We start from the raw sequence: 21,987 nt of genomic DNA on the forward strand, positions 1-21,987 counted from the left end.
CGAGACGTAGATGGGAGGATAATATTAAAATGGATTTGAGGGAGGTGGGATATGATGATAGAGACTGGATTAATCTTGCTCAGGATAGGGAACGATGAAGGGGTTTATGTGGGGGCGGCAATGAACCTTCGGGTTCCTTGAAAGTTATAAGTATGTAAAGTCAAAGTCAAAATAAAAAAAAAACGCATATCGGAAGAAAAAAGAACTGAAAAGGAACCGGTTAAGCCAAACATGATCCAAGCCGAACGATGCAGGGAAGAGGAGTGGTTATTTTTTTACCCACGTGTTGGTAATACTGCTCTGACACTCACCGTATCCGCGTGGATGACGAGGCGGCGGTGCGCTCCTTCCCGGCACGGAATTCCCGCTGGAACTCCTTGATGGGCGGCAGGCGGGCCGGCTTTTCCGCCTGGTCCTTGCTGGACCTCACGGGCTCCTTGTACTCCTGGATCCGCAGCTGAGGGCCACCAAAGGCCCCACCCCGGGGCCACACAAGATAAAACAGTTCATGTGACATGATAAAAGTCTGTGATACATGACGTACAAGCAACATTTAACAGAGAGAGAGAGTGCTGCGCCCATTTAATTGAGTTATGCAAACCTGCATTGCCAGAAGAGCATCTCAAATGCAGCTTACTTCAGGAGCTGTTTACATAACGACCACATACAGGTTGTTAAGGGGAGAGGATGGTATTTTTTAAAACTTTTTTGGTGTAAAATTTTAATTTTTTGTATGTAGAGAGCTCATAGCTGTAGCAACTCAACCAAAAATAAATATAAAAAAAATTATTTGGGGGCCCAGATTAAAAAAAAAATATACCCAATGCAGGATTTTACTAAAAGCGATATATCTAAACCATTTTTAAAGATAGACTCATCCAGTTTTTTGCAATGTACTTGCAAACGCATGTTCTACAAACTGTCTGTAACAGAATTGTGATATTAGCCCCTACGTTTGTAAAGTAAACAATTAAAATTTTATAACAATTTTCTGATTTACTTTCTTGCAAACAAACGGACGTATTTTTAAAATGAAATCAATTAACAAAATTCTGTTGCGGAGAAAAGTTTCCTAATAGTCTAAAGAATGTGTGTTCTAAATTTCATGCATGTATCTTTAATAGTTCAGAAATTATATCCATTTTTGTCTGGCAATGTAGTAAAAAAAAATGAAGTTACTGGAAACCGATAAAAATGGGCGTGTGATTTAAAAATCCATAGCGCAGGAAGTTTAAAAATGACGTCTCAACATCCGATAAGGGCACAAATTAATTAATTATTGTGTTAAATTGTATTGTGTATATAATTGTATTGTGTATTGTATAATTGTATTGTGTATTGTAAATTTTATTGTGTATTTTTTATGGTTTTATTGCGTATTGTTTATGATTTTATTGTGTATTGTTTATCATTTTATTTTGTATTGTTTATATTGTGTATGCCACTGCCACCGGGTGCTTGCCCACTTGCAGTGTAAATAAATACATACATACATACAAGTTTGGCAAACTCAAGTTTTGAAAGTACTCTGAAATTTGAATTTGTCTGGATGTAACTGTTTCTGACGAATATTGCGTGTTCAACATCGACGTTGGAGTATTTGTGGCATTGTTCTTCATTAGAGTGATTTCTATTGTCGTAATTTGTGATGAAAATAAAGTCCGAAATACTCACAAAATGATATGCAATGCATTTCACACATATCAAAGCGTATTTTAAAGAAAAAAAAATTTGAAAATTTAATTTACCGGAAACGACAATAAAAGTGGGCGAGTGATTTAAAAATCCGTAACGCAGGAAGTTTAAAAATGGCGACTCAACATCCGATAAGGGCACAAATACCCACAAAATGTTATGCTATGCATTCCACACATATCACAGAGTATTTCAAAGATTTTTTTTTTAATTTACTCATTTTTCACCAAAAAATACCACCCTCTCCATTTAAGCTTAAATAATTTCAAGGAAAAAATGTCTATTCCAGAGCTGGCTATACTGAAAAGTTAGATCTGCATAATACACGCTACTGTTTCGATAACAGAAAACCAGAAATGTAAGTCACACAATAATGCTGGATTCGGCCGTTCTGTCACCCACTTAACATATGTGGATATAAGGGGAAAATTGAGCCTGGGTTTGATATAGTTCCTGGGTAGCTCAGTCAGTAGAGCGTTTGCGCGCTCAGCCAAAGGTCCCGGGTTCGATACCCGGCGCTGAAACAATTTTTCCCTTGAAATTATTCAAGTCAGCTTTACAGGTATCTGTATGAAATGATGGTGCAAGCCAACTTTCTATTCAGCAAAGTTGAGGACAACCACTTAAAAATTTTTGTTTGAAAGTACACTTGAACACAAGGGCAGTGCCTGTGTTAGAGTAGTAGTGCCGGTATTTTAAGTTAAATTTTACAGATGGTAATATCTTTACCATTTGTCTCAACACCTTGGTTTTAGCAATATGTAGACCTAAATATAGTCACTTTTCTTATTTTCTACCTCCTCCCTTTAACCTCTTTATAGGCAAAGTTTTAATGCTCAGAGTGTAACCTTAACTCCTCTATGAGAACCGTAAAACTCGGTTCCAATTTTAATTTTAATATTCCATCTATCCCTTAAAATTTTTCTGTGTGTATGACTGGAATTTATCGGTCCTTTTTTATTTTAATTTAGCAACTAACATAACTCTTTTATTACCTGTTGTTATCAATTTTAACCACGTGATGCGGACGGTGAAATATTTAGGTTCTCATATAATACAGGGTGATTCAGCACTTGGCAATTACGGAGCTTATTTACGAAGACATTTTGAGCAAAGAATGTTATGTGCCCTATTCTCAATATTTTCAGAGTTACAATAATTTAAAGTTATTTGTAAAATACCTTCTTTCTTTAGTTTTAAAGGTAAAAGAACATTACAAATAGAGAATGAACTATTCAGAAGTATCCTTTCTTTAATTGGGTAGTATTCTGAAGTTAAAAATGTGTTGTGAATTCCTTAGTTGCTTCGTACAGATTTTTTTTTCGATTTTTAATTACGAAATTACATTATTCTTACGCACTTGTTACAACAATAAGAAAACTGAATGTCCAAATAATCCATCAGCCGTTAGACCTGTTAGTCACTGTGATGAGATTGTTACAAATCATACAACTTCTAGTAGTGACTTCAGCAGTAATAATTGATTTTATTGTCGCAGATGTTGTAGGAAGAAGTATTTTTGTCGTCGCAGCAATTTCATTCCTCAACACTAATTAACTACAATTATTGATTTTATTTTTCATATATTTTTTATATTTCTTGAAAATAATTCTTATTTTTATCAAAAAGAAATTTTGAAATTAGATAATAAATCGGGAGAAAGAGGAAATATGTTCATATATGCATTTAATTTTGCAAAATAAAAATATATATGCATTTAAAAGGAAAAATCATCGAAATATGAATTTATGCATAATAAAGTTGCCTGCATTAGAACGTAAAAATCATTATCGACAAAGATCCACTTTTACTTCTTCAATACGCCATATTTATTTATTTTATTGCTAGTAAGTTTGAAATGAATACAAGTTAATGCAATGTAAGATAAATTAGCCCACTCATGAATGAGTAAGACTCGTGCTCAGGAGGGGATTCCAATACAGATAAAAATAAAATTAAAATTAAGAGTGAATACAGATTAAAAAGTGTTTAATATGTTTAAACCAAAACTAAAAATCCAATACAATTTTTTTTATTAATTTGGAGAGGATTCGTGGTTAAAATAATATTGCAATAAAATTTGTTTAATAATCTGGGACCTTGACTCATGCTATGGTAAAAAGCTGCACTAGTTTTACATTTTTGGTTCAGATAAACGCAGAGAATTCGTATATTTATGAATATACCTTTCAAAGTTATTAATATTTCTGTGAAAATATTTTAATAAAATAAAATAATAAATTTGTTCAATGTTGAAAATTTTGAAATGTTTAAACAACAATTCAGTTGAGTAATCTTTCTGCTTTTTTAAACAAAATTTTAATACTTTTTCTGTAGTAAAATTAACCGATATAGGATTAACGGAAAACATACTGTACAATTGAATGAAATTCCACGGTCTAATCATCTCATTTCATAGAAAACTTACTAATTGTATACAATTTGTTTGGTACGGTTTTTTTGTTTTTATTGGTTATTTTACGACGCTTTATCAACTGCGATGGTTATCTAGCGTCTGAGTGAGAAGAAAGTAATAATGCCAGCAAAATTAGTCCAGAGTCCAGCGCCGAAAGTTACCCAGCATTTATTCTTAATGGGTTGAGGAAAACCCAAGAAAAAACCACAACCAGGGAACTTGTTCCAACCAGGATTTGAACCCACAGTCAGACATGCTGTTATTCCACAGCGGTGGGCTTAGAGTTTGTTAAAAGTGAGGAATGAGCCAAGAAAATAATATTCCAATAGCGCCCACAGTTGCTCTTAACAATGAAGGGTCATTCCATACAAAATTTAAAAAATATGAATTTTTTTGAGCTTTTAATATAATAGTGTTATTATGAAAATAAATTAAACTACGATCTGTGATTGCCATATCATTAATATTTCAGTCATACGAATGACTGAAAAATGGGTGGCAGTTACAGGTTATCCATCATTTAAAATATTTAGACATTCTATATGAAGTGTCGTCGAAACTAAACAGACGCCACTGTAAACCTGAATAACCATATTTTAATACCTTAAAGACTAATCCGAATAATATTAAGGCGTGCTCATAAAAACACCTCATTGAAAAAATGAAATAGTTTATATTCGAATGCAACAAAATAAATTCATGCGAATTTCATTCGTATTAAAGAAAATCTTATTCCTAATCCATCTCCCAAGTTCTATGACTTTGTCTCAAAAAACGTGCGAATAACTAAATTAATAAAATTATTAATTTTTGTTCCGACGGTTGAAAATCGCTTGCTATATGTGGCGGTCGCAGCGTTCGCGAGACTTCATAACGATGAGTAACCTCAAACGTCCGTCCCCCTGACCTTGATCGCGCAACATTCTGTACGACGGGAGATCCTACCTGCTGAGCTCCTTTGTTCCGGTGAGTTATTTTTATTAAAAACTGACATGATATGAGCCGTTCAGAGCAAAAGTGGTGTAAGTCAAAATTGTATAACGAGGTTTAAAGTACAAATTCTGTAAAATACAGCGCAAATAGCAATTAATATGTCGTTCTTGCTATCCACTGACTACTAATAGTTTAAATAAAGTGAATATTAATTGCTGCTTTGCGCTCTATTTTACAGAGTGTTTACTTCAACCCTCATTACCCATTCTTGACTTACACCACTTCTGCTCTGAACAGCTCATATTTAAGTCACCATTCTGAAATTTTCACAGTGGAATCAATATACCCTAAAGAATTAAACAGTCCACACCTGTAGAGTAACGGTCAGCACGTCTGGCCGCGAAACCAGGTGGCCCGGGTTCGAATCCCTGTCGGGGCAAGTTACCTGGTTGAGGTTTTTTCCGGGGTTTTCCCTCAACCCAATACGAGCAAATGCTGGGTAACTTTCGGTGCTGGACCCCGGACTCATTTCACCGGCATTATCACCTTCATTTCATTCAGACGCTAAATAATCTAGATAAATAACCTAGATGTTTAAATTACATAAGTTAGGTCAGATGAAACAGTGTTCATGAGTAGGATAGTTATATACAATAAAAGTAATTTAATACAATTATATGAACACTTTTTAATGATTGGATAAAATTAATAAAATCGGTTAAAAACCAGACATGTTTCGGAGGAATGCTCCTCCATCTTCAGTGGTAGTACCACGACGCTGGTATGGATGTTCGACCGCGTAACGTCCTCCATCTTCAGTGGTAGTACCACGACGCTGGTATGGATGTTCGACCGCGTAACGTAGCTTAAGGAAGTCTTCCTTAAGCTACGTTACGCGGTCGAACATCCATACCAGCGTCGTGGTACTACCACTGAAGATGGAGGTATGGATGTAGCTTAAGGAAGTCTTCCTTAAGCTACGTTACGCGGTCGAACATCCATACCAGCGTCGTGGTACTACCACTGAAGATGGAGGTATGGATGTAGCTTAAGGAAGTCTTCCTTAAGCTACGTTACGCGGTCGAACATCCATACCAGCGTCGTGATACTACCACTGAAGATGGAGGTATGGATGTAGCTTAAGGAAGTCTTCCTTAAGCTACGTTACGCGGTCGAACATCCATACCAGCGTCGTGGTACTACCACTGAAGATGGAGGTATGGATGTAGCTTAAGGAAGTCTTCCTTAAGCTACGTTACGCGGTCGAACATCCATACCAGCGTCGTGGTACTACCACTGAAGATGGAGGTATGGATGTAGCTTAAGGAAGTCTTCCTTAAGCTACGTTACGCGGTCGAACATCCATACCAGCGTCGTGGTACTACCACTGAAGATGGAGGTATGGATGTAGCTTAAGGAAGTCTTCCTTAAGCTACGTTACGCGGTCGAACATCCATACCAGCGTCGTGATACTACCACTGAAGATGGAGGTATGGATGTAGCTTAAGGAAGTCTTCCTTAAGCTACGTTACGCGGTCGAACATCCATACCAGCGTCGTGGTACTACCACTGAAGATGGAGGTATGGATGTAGCTTAAGGAAGTCTTCCTTAAGCTACGTTACGCGGTCGAACATCCATACCAGCGTCGTGGTACTACCACTGAAGATGGAGGTATGGATGTAGCTTAAGGAAGTCTTCCTTAAGCTACGTTACGCGGTCGAACATCCATACCAGCGTCGTGGTACTACCACTGAAGATGGAGGTATGGATGTAGCTTAAGGAAGTCTTCCTTAAGCTACGTTACGCGGTCGAACATCCATACCAGCGTCGTGATACTACCACTGAAGATGGAGGAGCATTCCTCCGAAACATGTCTGGTTTTTAACCGATTTTATTAATTTTATCCAATCATTAAAAAGTGTTCATATAACTGTATTAAATTACTTGTATTGTATATAACTAACCTAGATGTTAATAAAGCGTAGTAAATAACCCAATAAAATAAAAAGAATTAAACACATGTTTTTTCGTCTGTAAATATGAATTGCATTTTGTGTTCTATATTTTTTTAAATTATTTTACGATGGGTAACTATTAAAAAAAAAATATATATAATTTTTTTTTCATTTTAAGGGCATTTATAAGCAAGACTCTCCTTTTTCGAATTGCATTGAAATAATTTTTTCATCTTCCTTTGCATAGTAAGGAAACTTCAATGAATGAAACCGTGTTCTTTGTTAAACCAATATTTTTTTTTTATATTCTGATTGCTGCCAGACTATGAAAGATATAAATATAGTATTGCTTGAAATTGATATTTAGAATATACAAAATAACCTACTACAATATTTTTAACTTTTGAGATATCATGGTTCAAAAACATGCTTTTTTTTTGCATGAAATGACGCTGAATTCTCTACAATTGTCAATGTGCCTAGCGGCAAACGGTGGACAGACCTTCATCGCCTGCGTCTGGGATTTGCGGAGCGACCCCGTGGGTTGTCGCGGGTAGCCCATCCGCGGCCCTGGACACTTCCCCGACTTGGTTGAGCCCTGGCTGCCATTCGTAGCAGAGCTCACGGAAGACACACCTGCGGACACACAGACACACTCTTACACTATTTACTTATGTACAAACATCGCTTAAAAATATCTACTTTCAACATCACCATGTGAATCATGTATTCAAAATCATAATGAAAACATAATCACCAGGAAAATCTTCACGAAAATTGTGATGAGTCTCAAACAAAAACCACGATAATAATAATAATAATAATAATAATAATTATTATTATTATTATTATTATTATTATTATTATTATTATTATTATTATTATTATTATTATAGGTCAGTTTCTGTCAAATGCGTTTGTGCGAGATCGTGCGTATTTGCTTGTTTTCCGCACAGAACCAATACGCGGTAAGTATGAAATATCACATTCAGTATTCCCAACGTAACACACATAACAATTTCCCTCTTCTTACCGCTTAAGCGCGACATTCACTTTACTGCTTTAGGCTTTTGACATATTATTTTTAGAGACGTTTAACATAGTAATAATTATAAATTGGAAACTTACCACTGCAATTTCACCTAAATTGCAATGTTAATTATTGTTTTTAAATATTTGCAAATATTAAGTAAAGTCTACTACTCCACGAAACTTATTCCATTCCTGATACAAGTAACATTAAGGAAGCCGTGAAAAAATCAACAAGATTCCAGATGCGGATGTTATTACTGCAATATGTTATATAAATAATATTGTTAAAATATTAAAATGAAAAATAAATCATTACATAACCTTACCGTTTGTTTTAAGTTCGCATTTATAGACTGGGGGAAAAAAAAGACAGATGTATATCACGGCCTGCTGGAGTATAGTAAACACAGAAAACATTTTATAGCAACAATGTTGAAGAAAGATATTTTGGTTTTCCGAAGTTGCCGTTATTAAACAGAAACCAACATGCAGATTTCATTGCAACTAATTAGAAATTCGTCTTTCAGGTATTTAATAAACGATCTTCGCACAAAATAATGTACGATACACGAGCGGTATGATTGTTTTCATGTTCTCGGAAATTAAAAAAGCTCAACTACGTTTCCCTTTTTCAATCTTTTCCTCGACCATGAAAACGTCAAAATACCGCTGTTGTAACGTATATTACTATTCCAGTTCACTGCGGGCTAAAGCAAGGAAATGCACTATCACCTTTACTTTTTAACTTTGCTCTAGAGTATGCCATTAGGAAAGTCTAGGTTAACAGAGAGGGTTTGGAATTGAACGGGTTACATCAGCTGCTTGTCTACGCGGATGACGTGAATATGTTAGCAGAAAATCCACAAACGATTAGGGAAAACACGGACATTTTACTGGAAGCAAGTAAAGAGATAGGTTTGGAAGTAAATCCCGAAAAGACAAAGTATATGATTATGTTTCGTGACGAGAATATTGTACGAAATGGAAATATAAAAATTGTAAATTTATCCTTTGAAGAAGTGTAAAAATTCAAATACCTGGGAGACACAGTAACAAATATAAATGCTACTCGGGAGGAAATTAAACACAGAATAAATATGGGAAATGCCTGTTATTATTCGGTTGAGAAGCTTTTATCATCCAGTCTGCTGTCCAAAAATCTGAAAGTTAGAATTTATAAAAGAGTTATATTACCGATTGTTCTTTATGGTCGTGAAACTTGGACTCTCACTTTGAGAGAGGAACATAGGTTAAGGGTGTTTGAGAATAAGGTGCTTAGGAAAATATTTGGGGCTAAGAGGGATGAAGTTACAGGAGAATGGAGAAAGTTACACAACACAGAACTGCACGCATTGTGTTCTTCACCTGACATAATTAGGAACATTAAATCCAGACGTTTGAGATGGGCAGGACATGTAGCACGTATGGGCTAATCCAGAAATGCATATAGAGTGTTAGTTGGGAGGCCGGAGGGAAAAAGACCTTTGGGGAGGCCGAGACGTAGATGGGAAGATAATATTAAAATGGTTTTGAGGGAGGTGGGATATGATGATAGAGACTGGATTGATCTTACTCAGGATAGGGACCCATGGCGGGCTTATGTGAGGGCGGCAATGAACCTTCGGGTTCCTTAAAAGTCAGCAAGTAAGTAAGTAAGCAATAATAATAATAATAATAATAATAATAATAATAATAATAATAATAATAATAATATAGTGTTGTGGGATTTTATCGATTAATCGACCAATTTGTTATAAGATTAATCGATTAAATATCTGCAGCAATTGTTTCTTTAAGACGAAATTACGTATAATTTCTACATGAACCTGAAGCAGAGAGTGTGATTAGAGAATTTTATATGATATGGAATTCTCCTCAGGGTTTTGTGTACAGTTGACTACATTCATTCCTGTAATTATTGCCACCTGGTAGTCATAATGCTGAGATTTTTCTGAACAGAAAGTCATATTTAGCATTATAAGTATAACCTCACTTATAAATGAAGAGTCCACTGCAAGAATGATGGATGTCATTTGGAATACATTTTGCAGGAGAAGCAATTGAAAGTTTGAAATGCTTAGCGCTCAAAGCTGAACTGTGATTTTCCGATCATTACTGGACAAAGACTATCAGTGTTAATGTCATATAAATCTCTATGTACATTCTATATGTCTTAAGCTATGCATTGACAGTCTTGGTTCATTTTCGACAAGAAAGTGACATCCATCATTCTTGCAGTGGACGCTTCAAATTATTATTCAATAGTAGTCAATACAACTTTCATTTATCAACTCTCTGTACTATATGGATCATGATCTCCTGTAATAGGTTACGATTTTATAAATGTTTCATGGCTTTCTCTACAGCACAGAATTTAAATAATAATTTCAGCCAATTCAGCCAATAAGAAATTGCCTTACATGTGCAAAACCATTACCAATTGGTGTTGAGTTTAACGACAATAAAATTAAAGTTGTGTTGGTTATTTTAAACGAAATTATGTTGAAGAAATGGAAAACATATTAACAAAACATTAAAAATATAGGCTACCAGCTGTTAATTTAACATCAAGCCAAATTAAATATTACTTGGAGAAACTGTCCATAGGAGCACAGTCTGGTATACACAGTCATGAAGCTTGAGTTTATGAGGGTACTAGGAACAATAGACTGTGCAGGTACTACTTCGTATTGTCTGTAATGAGGCGATAGTAGTGATCCTAGTGGTTAGCAACTATCTACGGATGCATATTTACTACGTATTGAGCTTCGTGACTGTATAGTCTATACTAGACTGTGATAAGAGATCAAACGTTCTCTTTTTTTTCTCCCGCTGTTATTTATACTCGCTTTAACATCTCTGGTCATATCGCGAGTTGATCTGTGTGAAATCCGAAGGCCTGTGTATTTTTATTGAGAATGGTTCTATTGTTGTGAACTAGATGGCGACTGTATATATATATTACTGATTTGTTATGAATATGATTTCGGTTATGAATGAGGCCGGTGATATTCAGGGATGTTGTGGCCCGAATTTCCTGGCATTTGCCTTACGATTGAGGAGAAAATCCTGAAGAAAACTCAACCAGGAAATTCAACCCGACCGGGAACGTTCTCTTGTGTGGAAGATTCTGCGATTCCACGACGCCATCTTGGGACAACTTTAGCAAACGTTTGAATTTCCCCCTTCTTGGAGGAAATTATATTTCAAGGAATTTGAGGCTCTTCCTCCTATGCTGAGAGACAGTTGACAGTCGCGGATTTCCGCTTCACGGCAGACTGCTCGTCGATACGGAGATACGCAGCTCTTCCGTGCAACACAGCTTCATCATGCCAGTCCAGAGGGATAGGCGTACTTTTCCACGCCAGCGACGCTAGTTCGCATCCCGACGATTAATTCGTGATGGTGATGGGACTGGTGACCTCGAGGAACTCCCACTTCCCATAGTTAACAATAATGATCATATAATATAATATTGTTTATTTTAAGTTCAGTCAAATTGACATATCACAAATTTAAAATCAATAACATTTACATATGTAAATGATCATTGTGTATTATGAAAATTAAAGCAAACGTTTTCGCCCTTCGGGCATCATCAGGCATTTCACATACAATATCTTGTACATATTTTATGTCTTTGTTGTGGAATGTGTACAAACTGATTAAACAACCTTTATATAATAATGAGACAGCTATTTTATGATTGACATATGATGATTAACGATCTAAAATTTAAAAATACAGGTATAAAATTTAATATAGAGGGTGTTTAAAAAATACGGGGCATAATTTCAGGTATGTATTTCCCACATGTAGACAATCAAAATAGTTCATTACAACATGTGTCCGGAAATGCTTTATTTCCGAGTTATGGCCTTCACAACATTGAAATTCACCGGAACGTTTTTCTTTCCGCAGGTCGTTTTGGTCAAAGGAGACATTAAGAGGGCACTCTGACAGTTCATTCCGAGGCGAAGGTTACATTCAGTGTTGTGTAGGCGTTAGACTGTGCGACATGTATTCAAATCAAGAGCTGGTAGAGATACACTTCATGTACGGTAAGGCGGACGGCAATGCTGCGCTGGCTGGTCGTTTGTACCAGGAGAGGTACCCACAGCGACAATGTTCAGATCGGAAGACATTTGTACGTCTCCATTACCGTCTGTGCGAGTATGGAAAATTTATCTCTCCTGGTTTGGGAAGGGGACGACCAAGATCTACAACTCCAGAAGTACAGGAGGAGATTCTGGAGACTGTGAACATGACTCCTTCTATCAGCACACGAAGGGTAGCGTTGCAAGTCAATGTTCCTCATACGACTGTCTGGAGACTGTTGAAAGAGTATCAATTGTATCCTTATCATTTGCAACGTGTACAGGTCCTGTCACCAGCAGATTATCCTTCACGAGTTAGGTTCTGTCAGTGGTTCTTGCAGCAGTGTGGTGTAAATCCGAACTTTCCTGCCTTAGTATTATTTACAGATGAAGCACAGTTCACACGAGATGGCATAACAAATTTCCACAATCAGCATGTATGGGCGTATGAAAATCCACGTGCAACTGTTCCATCTCATCACCAGGTGCGATTCTCCCTCAACATGTGGGCCGGTATCATTGGTGATCGATTAGTTGGACCCCATGTAGTTGTAAACAGACTTACGGGGCAGGCGTACACAAACTTCCTGGAAAACACCATACCAGTACCTCATGTTTTAGAAGACACTCCAGTGATCAATCGTCAACACATTCACTTCTTACATGATGGCGCTCCTGCACACTTCAGTCGTACGGCTCGCCGGTACTCGGATCGAAGGTTTCCTGATCGATAGATGGATAGAGGTGGCCCAATTGCTTGGCCTCCACGCTCACCTGATCTGAACCCTCTCGATTTCTACTCGTGGGGCCATTTAAAATCATTGGTTTATTCGTCTCCGGTGCCTGATTTGGAATCCCTTCGGAATCGAATTGTGGCATGTTCTGAGGACATACGCAATACTCCTGGAGTTTGGAATCGTGTTCGCAGGTCAATGAGACATCGATGTGAGGTCTGTATTCAAGCAGGAGATGGACATTTTGAACATCTTCTGTAATGACAACGACCTGCGGAAAGAAAAACGTTCCTGTGAATTTCAATGTTGTGAAGGCCATAACTCGGAAATGAAGCATTTCCGGACACATGTTGTAATGAACTATTTTGATTGTCTACATGTGGGAAATACATACCTGAAATTATTCCCCGTATTTTTTAAACACTCTGTATAATACAATTTTGACTTAACTGTTGGTCTTATGTTTAAATTATAACATTATAAAATTGCAAACATTATAAAAACCATTTGATTCCTCTTTAAACTTCATAATAGCTTCCATTAGTTGGATGTTTTACTGCGATCCTTGGTCTCAATGATTCATCACTCGTTTTTATGGTGAAATCATTATTTAAGAACGTGTGTACTGCACTGGGTTATCTGTGTTGACATTTTATTAAAACAATTTTGTGGGTTTTTTGATGAAATGTGGCTGACCTAGTTGCGATACATCCTGTCGACCGAAGACATACGAAACAGTAACCGCGGAGATCCATGCAGTTGCCGCCGAAGCATGAGTTCAAGTATGGTATAGTGCAGCGTTTCCCAAACTATGGTCCGTGGATCCCTGGGGGTCCGCGGGATAGTTTATTTTCATTAAATTTTATCTTATCGTGTTGCTCACATTTATTTATTTATTTATTTATTTATTTATTTATTTATTTATTTATTTATTTATTCACTTATTTACCTATTTATTTATCTATTTACTTATTTACCTATTTATTTATTTATTTAACCTGATAGAGAGAAGGCCTAATGGCCATTAGGCCTTCTCTTTCCCTTTACCAAGGGATTACAACTACAATATTAAGACTAGAAATACAATTATAATTACAATTAATATTAAATTTACAAATACGAATACAAATACAATATGGGTGTTTGCAGTGTATATCTCTGGCTCTTGAGGCCATGTTTGAGGTAAAATTGAACACGAATGATTATTAGAGAAGAAAAATTCGCTCCGGCGCCGCGGATCGAACCCGGGTCCTTCGTTCTACGTACCTAATGCTCTAACTACTGAGCTACGCCGAAGTTCAATCCACAGCACCGGATCGAATCCCTCTCCTCTAGCGTTTTTCCCTTTTTGGCCTGACTCCAAGTTGGACTGACATTATACAAGAAGCGCACTCAACTGAGGACTTGGTGGCCGGGATTCCACAGTAATATGCACTCTGATAATCATTGTTACCATACAGATATATTCTGTAGGACCAAAAATTAATCTTTAAGTAGATTGAATACGAATGTTGGTACCAGTACTTCTTTCCTTTGTGTAGCTTTTTCCTATAACCAAACCTTTGTGTAGCTTTTTCCAAGGACAATTTTTTTGACCGGCCCGTTCCATCTCAAACCCTTGTATCAGGGTGAACTGTTATCTTCCTTACCCGCTGTCTGACCATTCTCACCCGTCTCCCCCACCAAATCCATCCCTCTTTGTTTGCAGTGGAGTAGGGACAATTGATTACGTCTCTTACTCATTTCAGAGGCAGAGTGAATAACCTGTGTTTCTTTAGTTGTGTGCAGTGAATTTTTATAATATTAGACAAATGTATTTTTCTCGATTTAATATTAAGTTTTTTCTGCTTTTGATCAAATAATTGAGTTCACAACAAAACTTGTGATTTCCATTTTTTTTAATGATCTTTTTTTAGATATGGATCGGTCGTGGAACGTGTGAAGTGGACAGACAGAATAAGAAATGAAGCTGTGTTGGAAAGAGTGGGTGAAGAAAGAATGATGCTGAAACTGATCAAGAGGAGAAAAAGGAATTGGTTGAGTCACTGGCTGAGAAGAAACTGCCTTCTGATTGATGAACTGGAAGGAACGGTGAACGGGAGAAGAGTTCGGGGCAGAAGAAGATATCAGATGATAGACAACATTAAGATATATCAGTGGTGGGCAAAATGAACGCAACCCACAAGACAGGATTTAAATGGCAACTACATACGGATTTACAGACAGTTGCGCCATTACACTCCTACCTACCACATGTAATTAGAATAGTCCATTCACGTGATATTTAATTAATCATTTTTCAAAGCAATTTCTTCGAAATTGGGATTTATATCTGTGCATGCTATTTTCAGTTGCGCAAGGAGATGAGCATTGCTTCAGCGGGATCTGTGGCTAGACTTTATAAATTTAATTTTAGAAAACAGCTGTTTGCATTGGTAGGCTGATGAAGACATACCGTCATTTCCCATAACTATGGTCCTGGAACACAACTAAGGTCCACGATACAACCATTCAAAGATCATTGTAGAAGTAACATAGATCGTTCGTAGATAGCTGCAGTGACTTGAATTCAAACTACAGTACAGCAAGAATATAAATAAACGAGGTACTACGTTATGGAGTACAAAATTTGAATAGTTGTACCGTGGACAATAGTTATGTTCCAAGACCATATTTATGGGAAATGACGGTACTTATTATTTTTGAAGCAAACTGTCTAAGCAGTGGATATGCAATACTGGACATCTTTTAAAAAATTTTAGCCCCCAGTAGACCTTCACATTCTGCTTTCAAGAAGCCATCATTCTGCAAATCCAGTACCTCTAACTGCAATTCTGGGATAACATTTTCAATTTAAACATGAAAAGGAGTGACAAAAATATTGAAATCTTTCTCCATCCTTTGAAAATCACTGAATCTGTGTTCTTTAAACTCGTATAACAGGTGATCTATTTTAAGAATGTACATATTTAAGTTCGCGTCCTGAATATTTGTAACTAATACTAGACATGAGAAATGAAAGAACCGCCTTTCTTGTAAGCGTGATATCCTCTCGATTCATATGATTCTGCGAAAGACATCGTATCACTAATGAAGCTCCGAAGTACGGCAGTCCAGTATAATCCGCCACGTACAGATGCCTCAAACTAGCAAGCTGTCTCGTTCGCGCAGGCGCATAGAGCACTTCTCCCCTACCACTGTCCGCCTACTGCTGTGCACTGTGGACTAGAACGGTACAGCTCAGTTCTAATAACAGTTGAGAAGGCTGCATAGGGAGGGTACATCTTGAATACATTGTCAAGAGGTCAACTTTTCAGATAATATGACTATACCTGGGTATCGGAGCCTAGGTGGGCCCCCTCCGTTAGCTCTACTACTTCCCCTCTCCAGGCAGCTTCCTAGTTTGAGGCATCTGTACACGCGTAGTATTTTCATGGAGTGGGGGAAGTGGAAGGTAGGGGATAAGTTTGATGCTTCGCTGAGGTCTGACGTCACTGCGGCAATGCCGCAGGAATGCCTACCATTGAGATATATGGATCATATGAGGAGATAAAGAGGAAGGCAGAAAATAGAAAAAATTGGGGAAAGCTGGGTTTGCAGTGAAAGACTTACCCTTGTGTAGAACACTGAATGAATGAATGAATGAATGAATGAATGAATGAATGAATGAATGAATGAATGAATGAATAGTGAGGAAGTACGTGCCATATACACTGCACTGTTTACTCTTTCTGCTTTCTACCAATGAGATAAACCGATCGAAGTGTGGGTACTGTTCGCTGTAAACGATCAGATGTCGACTCAGTTCCCTGAAATGAGGATTCTCGTAATCACCGCCAGATTCCCGAAAATCGTATTGTTGGACAGACGTATCGGACTGAGCGTGGCAGAGTGGTCCATATCGGTTCATAAGTCACGGGGGGGGGGGATCACGGGCTGGCCAAAGCGCGCCCACGAAACGTTTGGACTTAATACAAGGTAAATCGCGGGGATATTTGTATACGGCTATAAAACCGCTGGCATCAGGGGCGTAATCCCGGACGTGCCCCGTCCCTAGGGGCAGATCTGTTTCCTGAGTGAAAGAGGGGCTTAAGATCATAATTCATACACGAGATTCAGACCTTACTATAGTCTTGTTTGTGATATGACCGTAGTGTTAAGAGATATAAGATCAATACTTTTCTATAGTCTGGTTCATGGTGCAATCGTAGTATTGAAGTACAGGGACATCATTTTATTTTTACTTCAATTTTTATTGTACCTGAGTTTTTGTATGTACTTCACTCCCATCCCTTCTACTAATGAAGTTCCAACTGTCCTCCACACAGAACCAAGGTCGCATATACAGAGTGAAACAACTTTAATGTTTAGAATTTCTGGAACATATTCCCTGACACGTTCTACGTCGATTAAACCTAACATACCTATATCCAAAGTTCTATATGTTTGGAGTATTTGTACCCCAAAGTTAAATTTTTGAGTTTAATTTTATCGCTGAATACTGAAAGAAGTAACACCAATTTTCGAAAGTGACATGTCTATGTCATTATTTTTATTAGTACCATATTACATTTTAATATCAACTACTTGTGAGTATGAAAGAAGCAGTGCAAAGTTGAAAAAAATGTCCTTAAGATTCCAAACACTGTACTTCTTGAAATTTGCCAATAGGCACGTGAAAATACCTGTGCACTAGGAATCCTACGATTTGGGAACCATGCTTGATATGCCAAAACAGCTGCTGTTGCATTGCCATCACACAGTCCATACACATAAACTATGTCGGCGTATTTCTGATGTGTGTACACAAAATGCATGTTTTAATGGTCAAGACTCAATAAAAAGACTAGTCACAATACGATTTATTTCTCTGACAACTGTTATTCTAAACTGTTATCTGTTTCGTTTCCTTAGCAACCTAAACAATTTTAATTTAATTTCTCTTAAAAGTAAAATTTCCTTCATTCACTACTTTTCAAATGTTTCTTATGTATCTCTACTTAGTAATGCCATAAAATAGTCCTTGTATAAACGGTATAATGCTTGGAGCTGCAAGAAGTTGTATTTTTCCAGCTCTGTTATCTCTGTAACCTCTCAATTTCGGATATAGGTATGTTAGGTTTAATCAACGTAGAATGTGTCAGGTAACATGTTCCAGAAATTCTAAACATTAAAGTTGTTACACCCTGTATAGTACTGAGTTAGTGAGAATAGTACGTTTCAGAAATATGTTCGAATTTTCCAGTGACGAAAGAGCTTTCAACATTGAATCATATTTTCGCACAGGTACTGTCGTCCGTTTGCCTACGTCGCATCCCAATTTCCCCCACCTACTTTTACTCGCCCCTCTGTAAAGCTAGTGGCTGGGCTGTCTTGGCTCTTTTCCGAAAACATTAATTTCTGTTGTAATATTATACAACTGTTTAAAATAACTTAAATAAAAGGGCTTCGTTAAGTAATTAACTGTCACGTGATTTCTCCTCTTTCTACGATCCTATGACAAAACCACTTGGACGGACAGTAGATAGCATGTCCGAGTAATTTTATCTGTACGGTTTGGCAGAATTGAAGATTGAATTTACAGTACGTAAGGTCTCTTTTATAGAGTAGGTACAGAATTATTTCAACATGAGTTACTAGTACGAAGGACGAAACTGATAATTGGAATTAGGTACAATAGTCTATAGTGCGATAATATGCACAAAAGAACTGAAGCCTGTATCGAAATGAACGGCCACCATTTTCAAAAATGTGTTTAAATATCCATAGTATGTTTATTTTTCAATTTAACTTCATTCTCTGAGTAGGCTCTGAGGATGGTATCGAATAGCACCGAAACAGCTGTAAGCCGCACATGCTTACATAATTAACACCAGTAAGATCGCCATTTAATCAATTACTTATATTCAAGTGTTAAAAGTAGTGTACGAAAGATTCAACATTGATTACCAAATTAATTCCATTAGAGCTTTACCAATCTTATTAAGTACACAGAAGATGCCTTTCTTGGAAATAACGAAACCTCGTATATTGCAGGCTTCTTTTATTTTCACTTAACTGTACTTGGCACTGGAAAGGGTAGTAATGTACCCCTCCCAAAAAGGCTCGAGTTTCTTGGGAATTTCTGCTGTGAGTCGCCGTGCACTCTGACTATGAGAGCACTCACTACAGGTATGTCACCTCGCGCCACAGTTCAGCTGTCGTGTGACTCCTGACGCACATGATTTCATTCAAATTCGTTATCAAAAATCGGAAACAACCCTGTAATTGTAGTGTTGAGATGAATAAGAACAATATATTACCATAATCTGGTTCATGGTATAACAACAATAACACATTACTATAGCCTGGCTCATGATATAATAGTAATATTGAGAGACATCACTTTTATTTATTTATTTATTTTATTGCTAGTAAGTTTGAAATGAATATAAGTTAATAAATACAATGAAAGATAAACTAGCCCACTCCTGAATGAGTAAGACTCGTGCTCAGGAGGGGATTCCAATACAGACAAAAATAAAATTAAAGTTGAGAGTGAATACAGATTAAATAGTGTTTAATATTTTTAAACCCAAACTATAAATCCAATACAATTTTTTTTCTTAATTTGGAGAGGATTCGTGGTTAAAATAATATTGCAATAAAATTTGTTTAATAATCTGGGACCTTGACTCATGCTATGATAAAAAGCTGCATTTTGGTTCACACAAACGCAGAGAATTCATATTTTTAGTTCTATATTTATGTATATACCTTTCAAGTTATTAAAATTTCTATGAAAATATTTTAATAAAATAAAACAATACATTTGTTTAATATTGAAAACTTTGAAGTGTTTAAACAACAATTCAGTTGGGCAATCTTTCTGCTTTTTTTAAACAAATTTTAATACTTTTTTTCTGTAGTAAAATTAACGGATAAAGCTTGGCTTTTAGAGAACCCGGAGGTTCATTTCCGCCCTCACATAAGCCCGACATCGATTCCTATCCTGAGCAAGATTAATCCAGTCCCTACTATCATATCACAACTCCCTCAAATCCATTTAATACTATCCTCCCATCTAGGCCTACGTCTCGGCCTCCTCAAAGGAATATACGGTATTGAAATTTTGTGGAATACAACCCGGAATCGTACCCGGGATCGGCGAGGTAATCACTGCATGAGGGAAGCGGTCAACGGAAATGAACTAGCTCTACAAATTCAGGACTGCCGGCGGAGAGGGAAAAGATGACTAGGAAAATATCTGGAATATTTTACTACCTGCATTAATTTGTCTGCCTAAAGGGACTACATGGCCCAACATTCGTAACGATGTATTGTGGCAAATAGCCAAGCATTACTTTACAGAGGAAATGGAGATAGAAGAGTGTTCTATACTCTTTCACAGACTCCGAAGCGCTTGGTTTCCCCTTCGAACTTCAGGCAACCTGCTGTCTGGTGCTGACATTTCGATACGGCCATGTAGGAGGAGCTTGAAATGTCAACATGACGTTACCAGACCCGGATACTTTTAAATTGCGTACGCATGCTATACAGGGCGTTTTAATTATTAAGCAACATGCCGTCATGCAAGGAAACAAAACTGCGCTCTTTTAAACAACAAATTAAATTCAACTGTTAATAATTATTAGGCCTACAATGTATGATTTTATAAAGTCATATTTTTCTTTCCTTTTTTAAATAACAAATTAAATTCATCTGTTAATAATTATTACAAAGTATGATTTTATAAAGCCATATTTTTCTTTCCTATTATATGAAGTATAGAGAAAGTTTTGTGATGCTAGGAAATTGCTTTCAAGACTTTAGCGGACATGCAACATCTCAACATACTCTTTTTTTCTGTGTTCATAAAGTATCGCAGTCTGCGACAGCCGACAGAGGGTTAACCACCCCATATGAGCTAGGCGCCAGCCTAATACTCAGGGTGTTAAAAAAAAGCATTAAATATTTGGAGAGGTTCCGGTTGTACATTTCATCAAAGTCTAATAAGCCTGAGTCCTAAAGATAAGTACTTTTTCATCAACATTATAAGAGATGCTCAATCTGATTTCCATTAATAAAACACATTCAAAACAAGAGAAAGGTCCAATAAACAAGAGTCCTAAAATTAATTTTTACACAAAAGAAAGACTTCGAAATTTGTAGTAAAGAAACGGGTAACAAGATGCCAGTCCTTAAGAAATTGGGTAAACGGATCCGTTAGTCAATGGAAATAACATTGAATATATCCTGTGATGTTGTTAAGCACACTTAAATGCCATCGACCTGGCCCAGGATCGAACCCGCAACCTTGGGCATAGAAGGCCGGCGCTATACAAACTCGTCAACCACGTCGACTTGATGGAATAATGATAATAATAGTGAGAGGGAAAAGAGAACCCCCAGAAAAACTGCCTCACGCCTGCTTTGACCACCACAAATTCCTTAGTTTTCCAGATGGAGATCGAACCCGAGTCACTACGGTGGAAGGCAGATGCTAGCCTCCTTCTTTCATTCTTTTGTAAACAGAAATAACAGAATAAACAGAAAGGTTAAAAATTCGGAAACAAATTATCGGCACTCTATCCCCGACACACGTGTGACTTGCATCAGTTAACAGCGCAGCGTTGGGCTTGAACTTCCGCAAACACGGGAGTCACGTGACCCCGGGTTATTCCCCGGGATCGGCTGCGTCACCGTACTCTAATCTAGTAATTGGTCTGAGGTTCACGTCGCGTGTGCGTTCTGTAACGTTTCAAAGTTCCGCGCTCCAGTTTTCAGACGACCTCAGAATTAAGCTCATCGCGAACTAGTAATGGAAATACCCCACATACACACGGATAACTTTAATATAGTTACCTGTGTATTAAGGGAGGCAAGTAGTTTTTGCTAATTGGCGACGAGTTTGCGCCCGAGCTATAGCGAGATCTGCAATTAAGTAGTCCCGACTAACAAATTCTACTTAACTCACGAATTGCATGTAATGTTTTAGACTTTTAAAAAGGGCCTTACTTACGTACTTACTTACTTATGGCTTTTAAGGAACTCGCAAGGTTCATTGCCGCCCTCACATAAGCCCGCCATCGGTCTCTATCCTGTGCAAGATTAATCCATTTCCTACCATCATATCCCACCTCCC

The 21,987-nt window shown here is 37.2% G+C and overlaps 1 protein-coding gene across 1 annotated transcript in view; it reads right to left on the reverse strand.

The window, feature by feature from the left end:
• LOC138706618 (chromatin assembly factor 1 subunit A-B) overlaps nt 1–21,987 on the reverse strand; it is a 479,650-nt gene that overhangs the window by 23,325 nt on the left and 434,338 nt on the right. Inside the window, exons 4-5 of the mRNA XM_069836134.1 lie at nt 7,503–7,636; nt 312–457 (exon numbers count right to left, since the gene is read on the reverse strand). Of these exons, the coding sequence (XP_069692235.1) occupies nt 312–457; nt 7,503–7,636 (280 nt within the window). The remainder of the gene's footprint in view (nt 1–311; nt 458–7,502; nt 7,637–21,987) is intronic.

This window comes from Periplaneta americana, chromosome 9 (assembly GCF_040183065.1).
Source record: "Periplaneta americana isolate PAMFEO1 chromosome 9, P.americana_PAMFEO1_priV1, whole genome shotgun sequence".
Classification (NCBI taxonomy): domain Eukaryota; kingdom Metazoa; phylum Arthropoda; class Insecta; order Blattodea; family Blattidae; genus Periplaneta; species Periplaneta americana.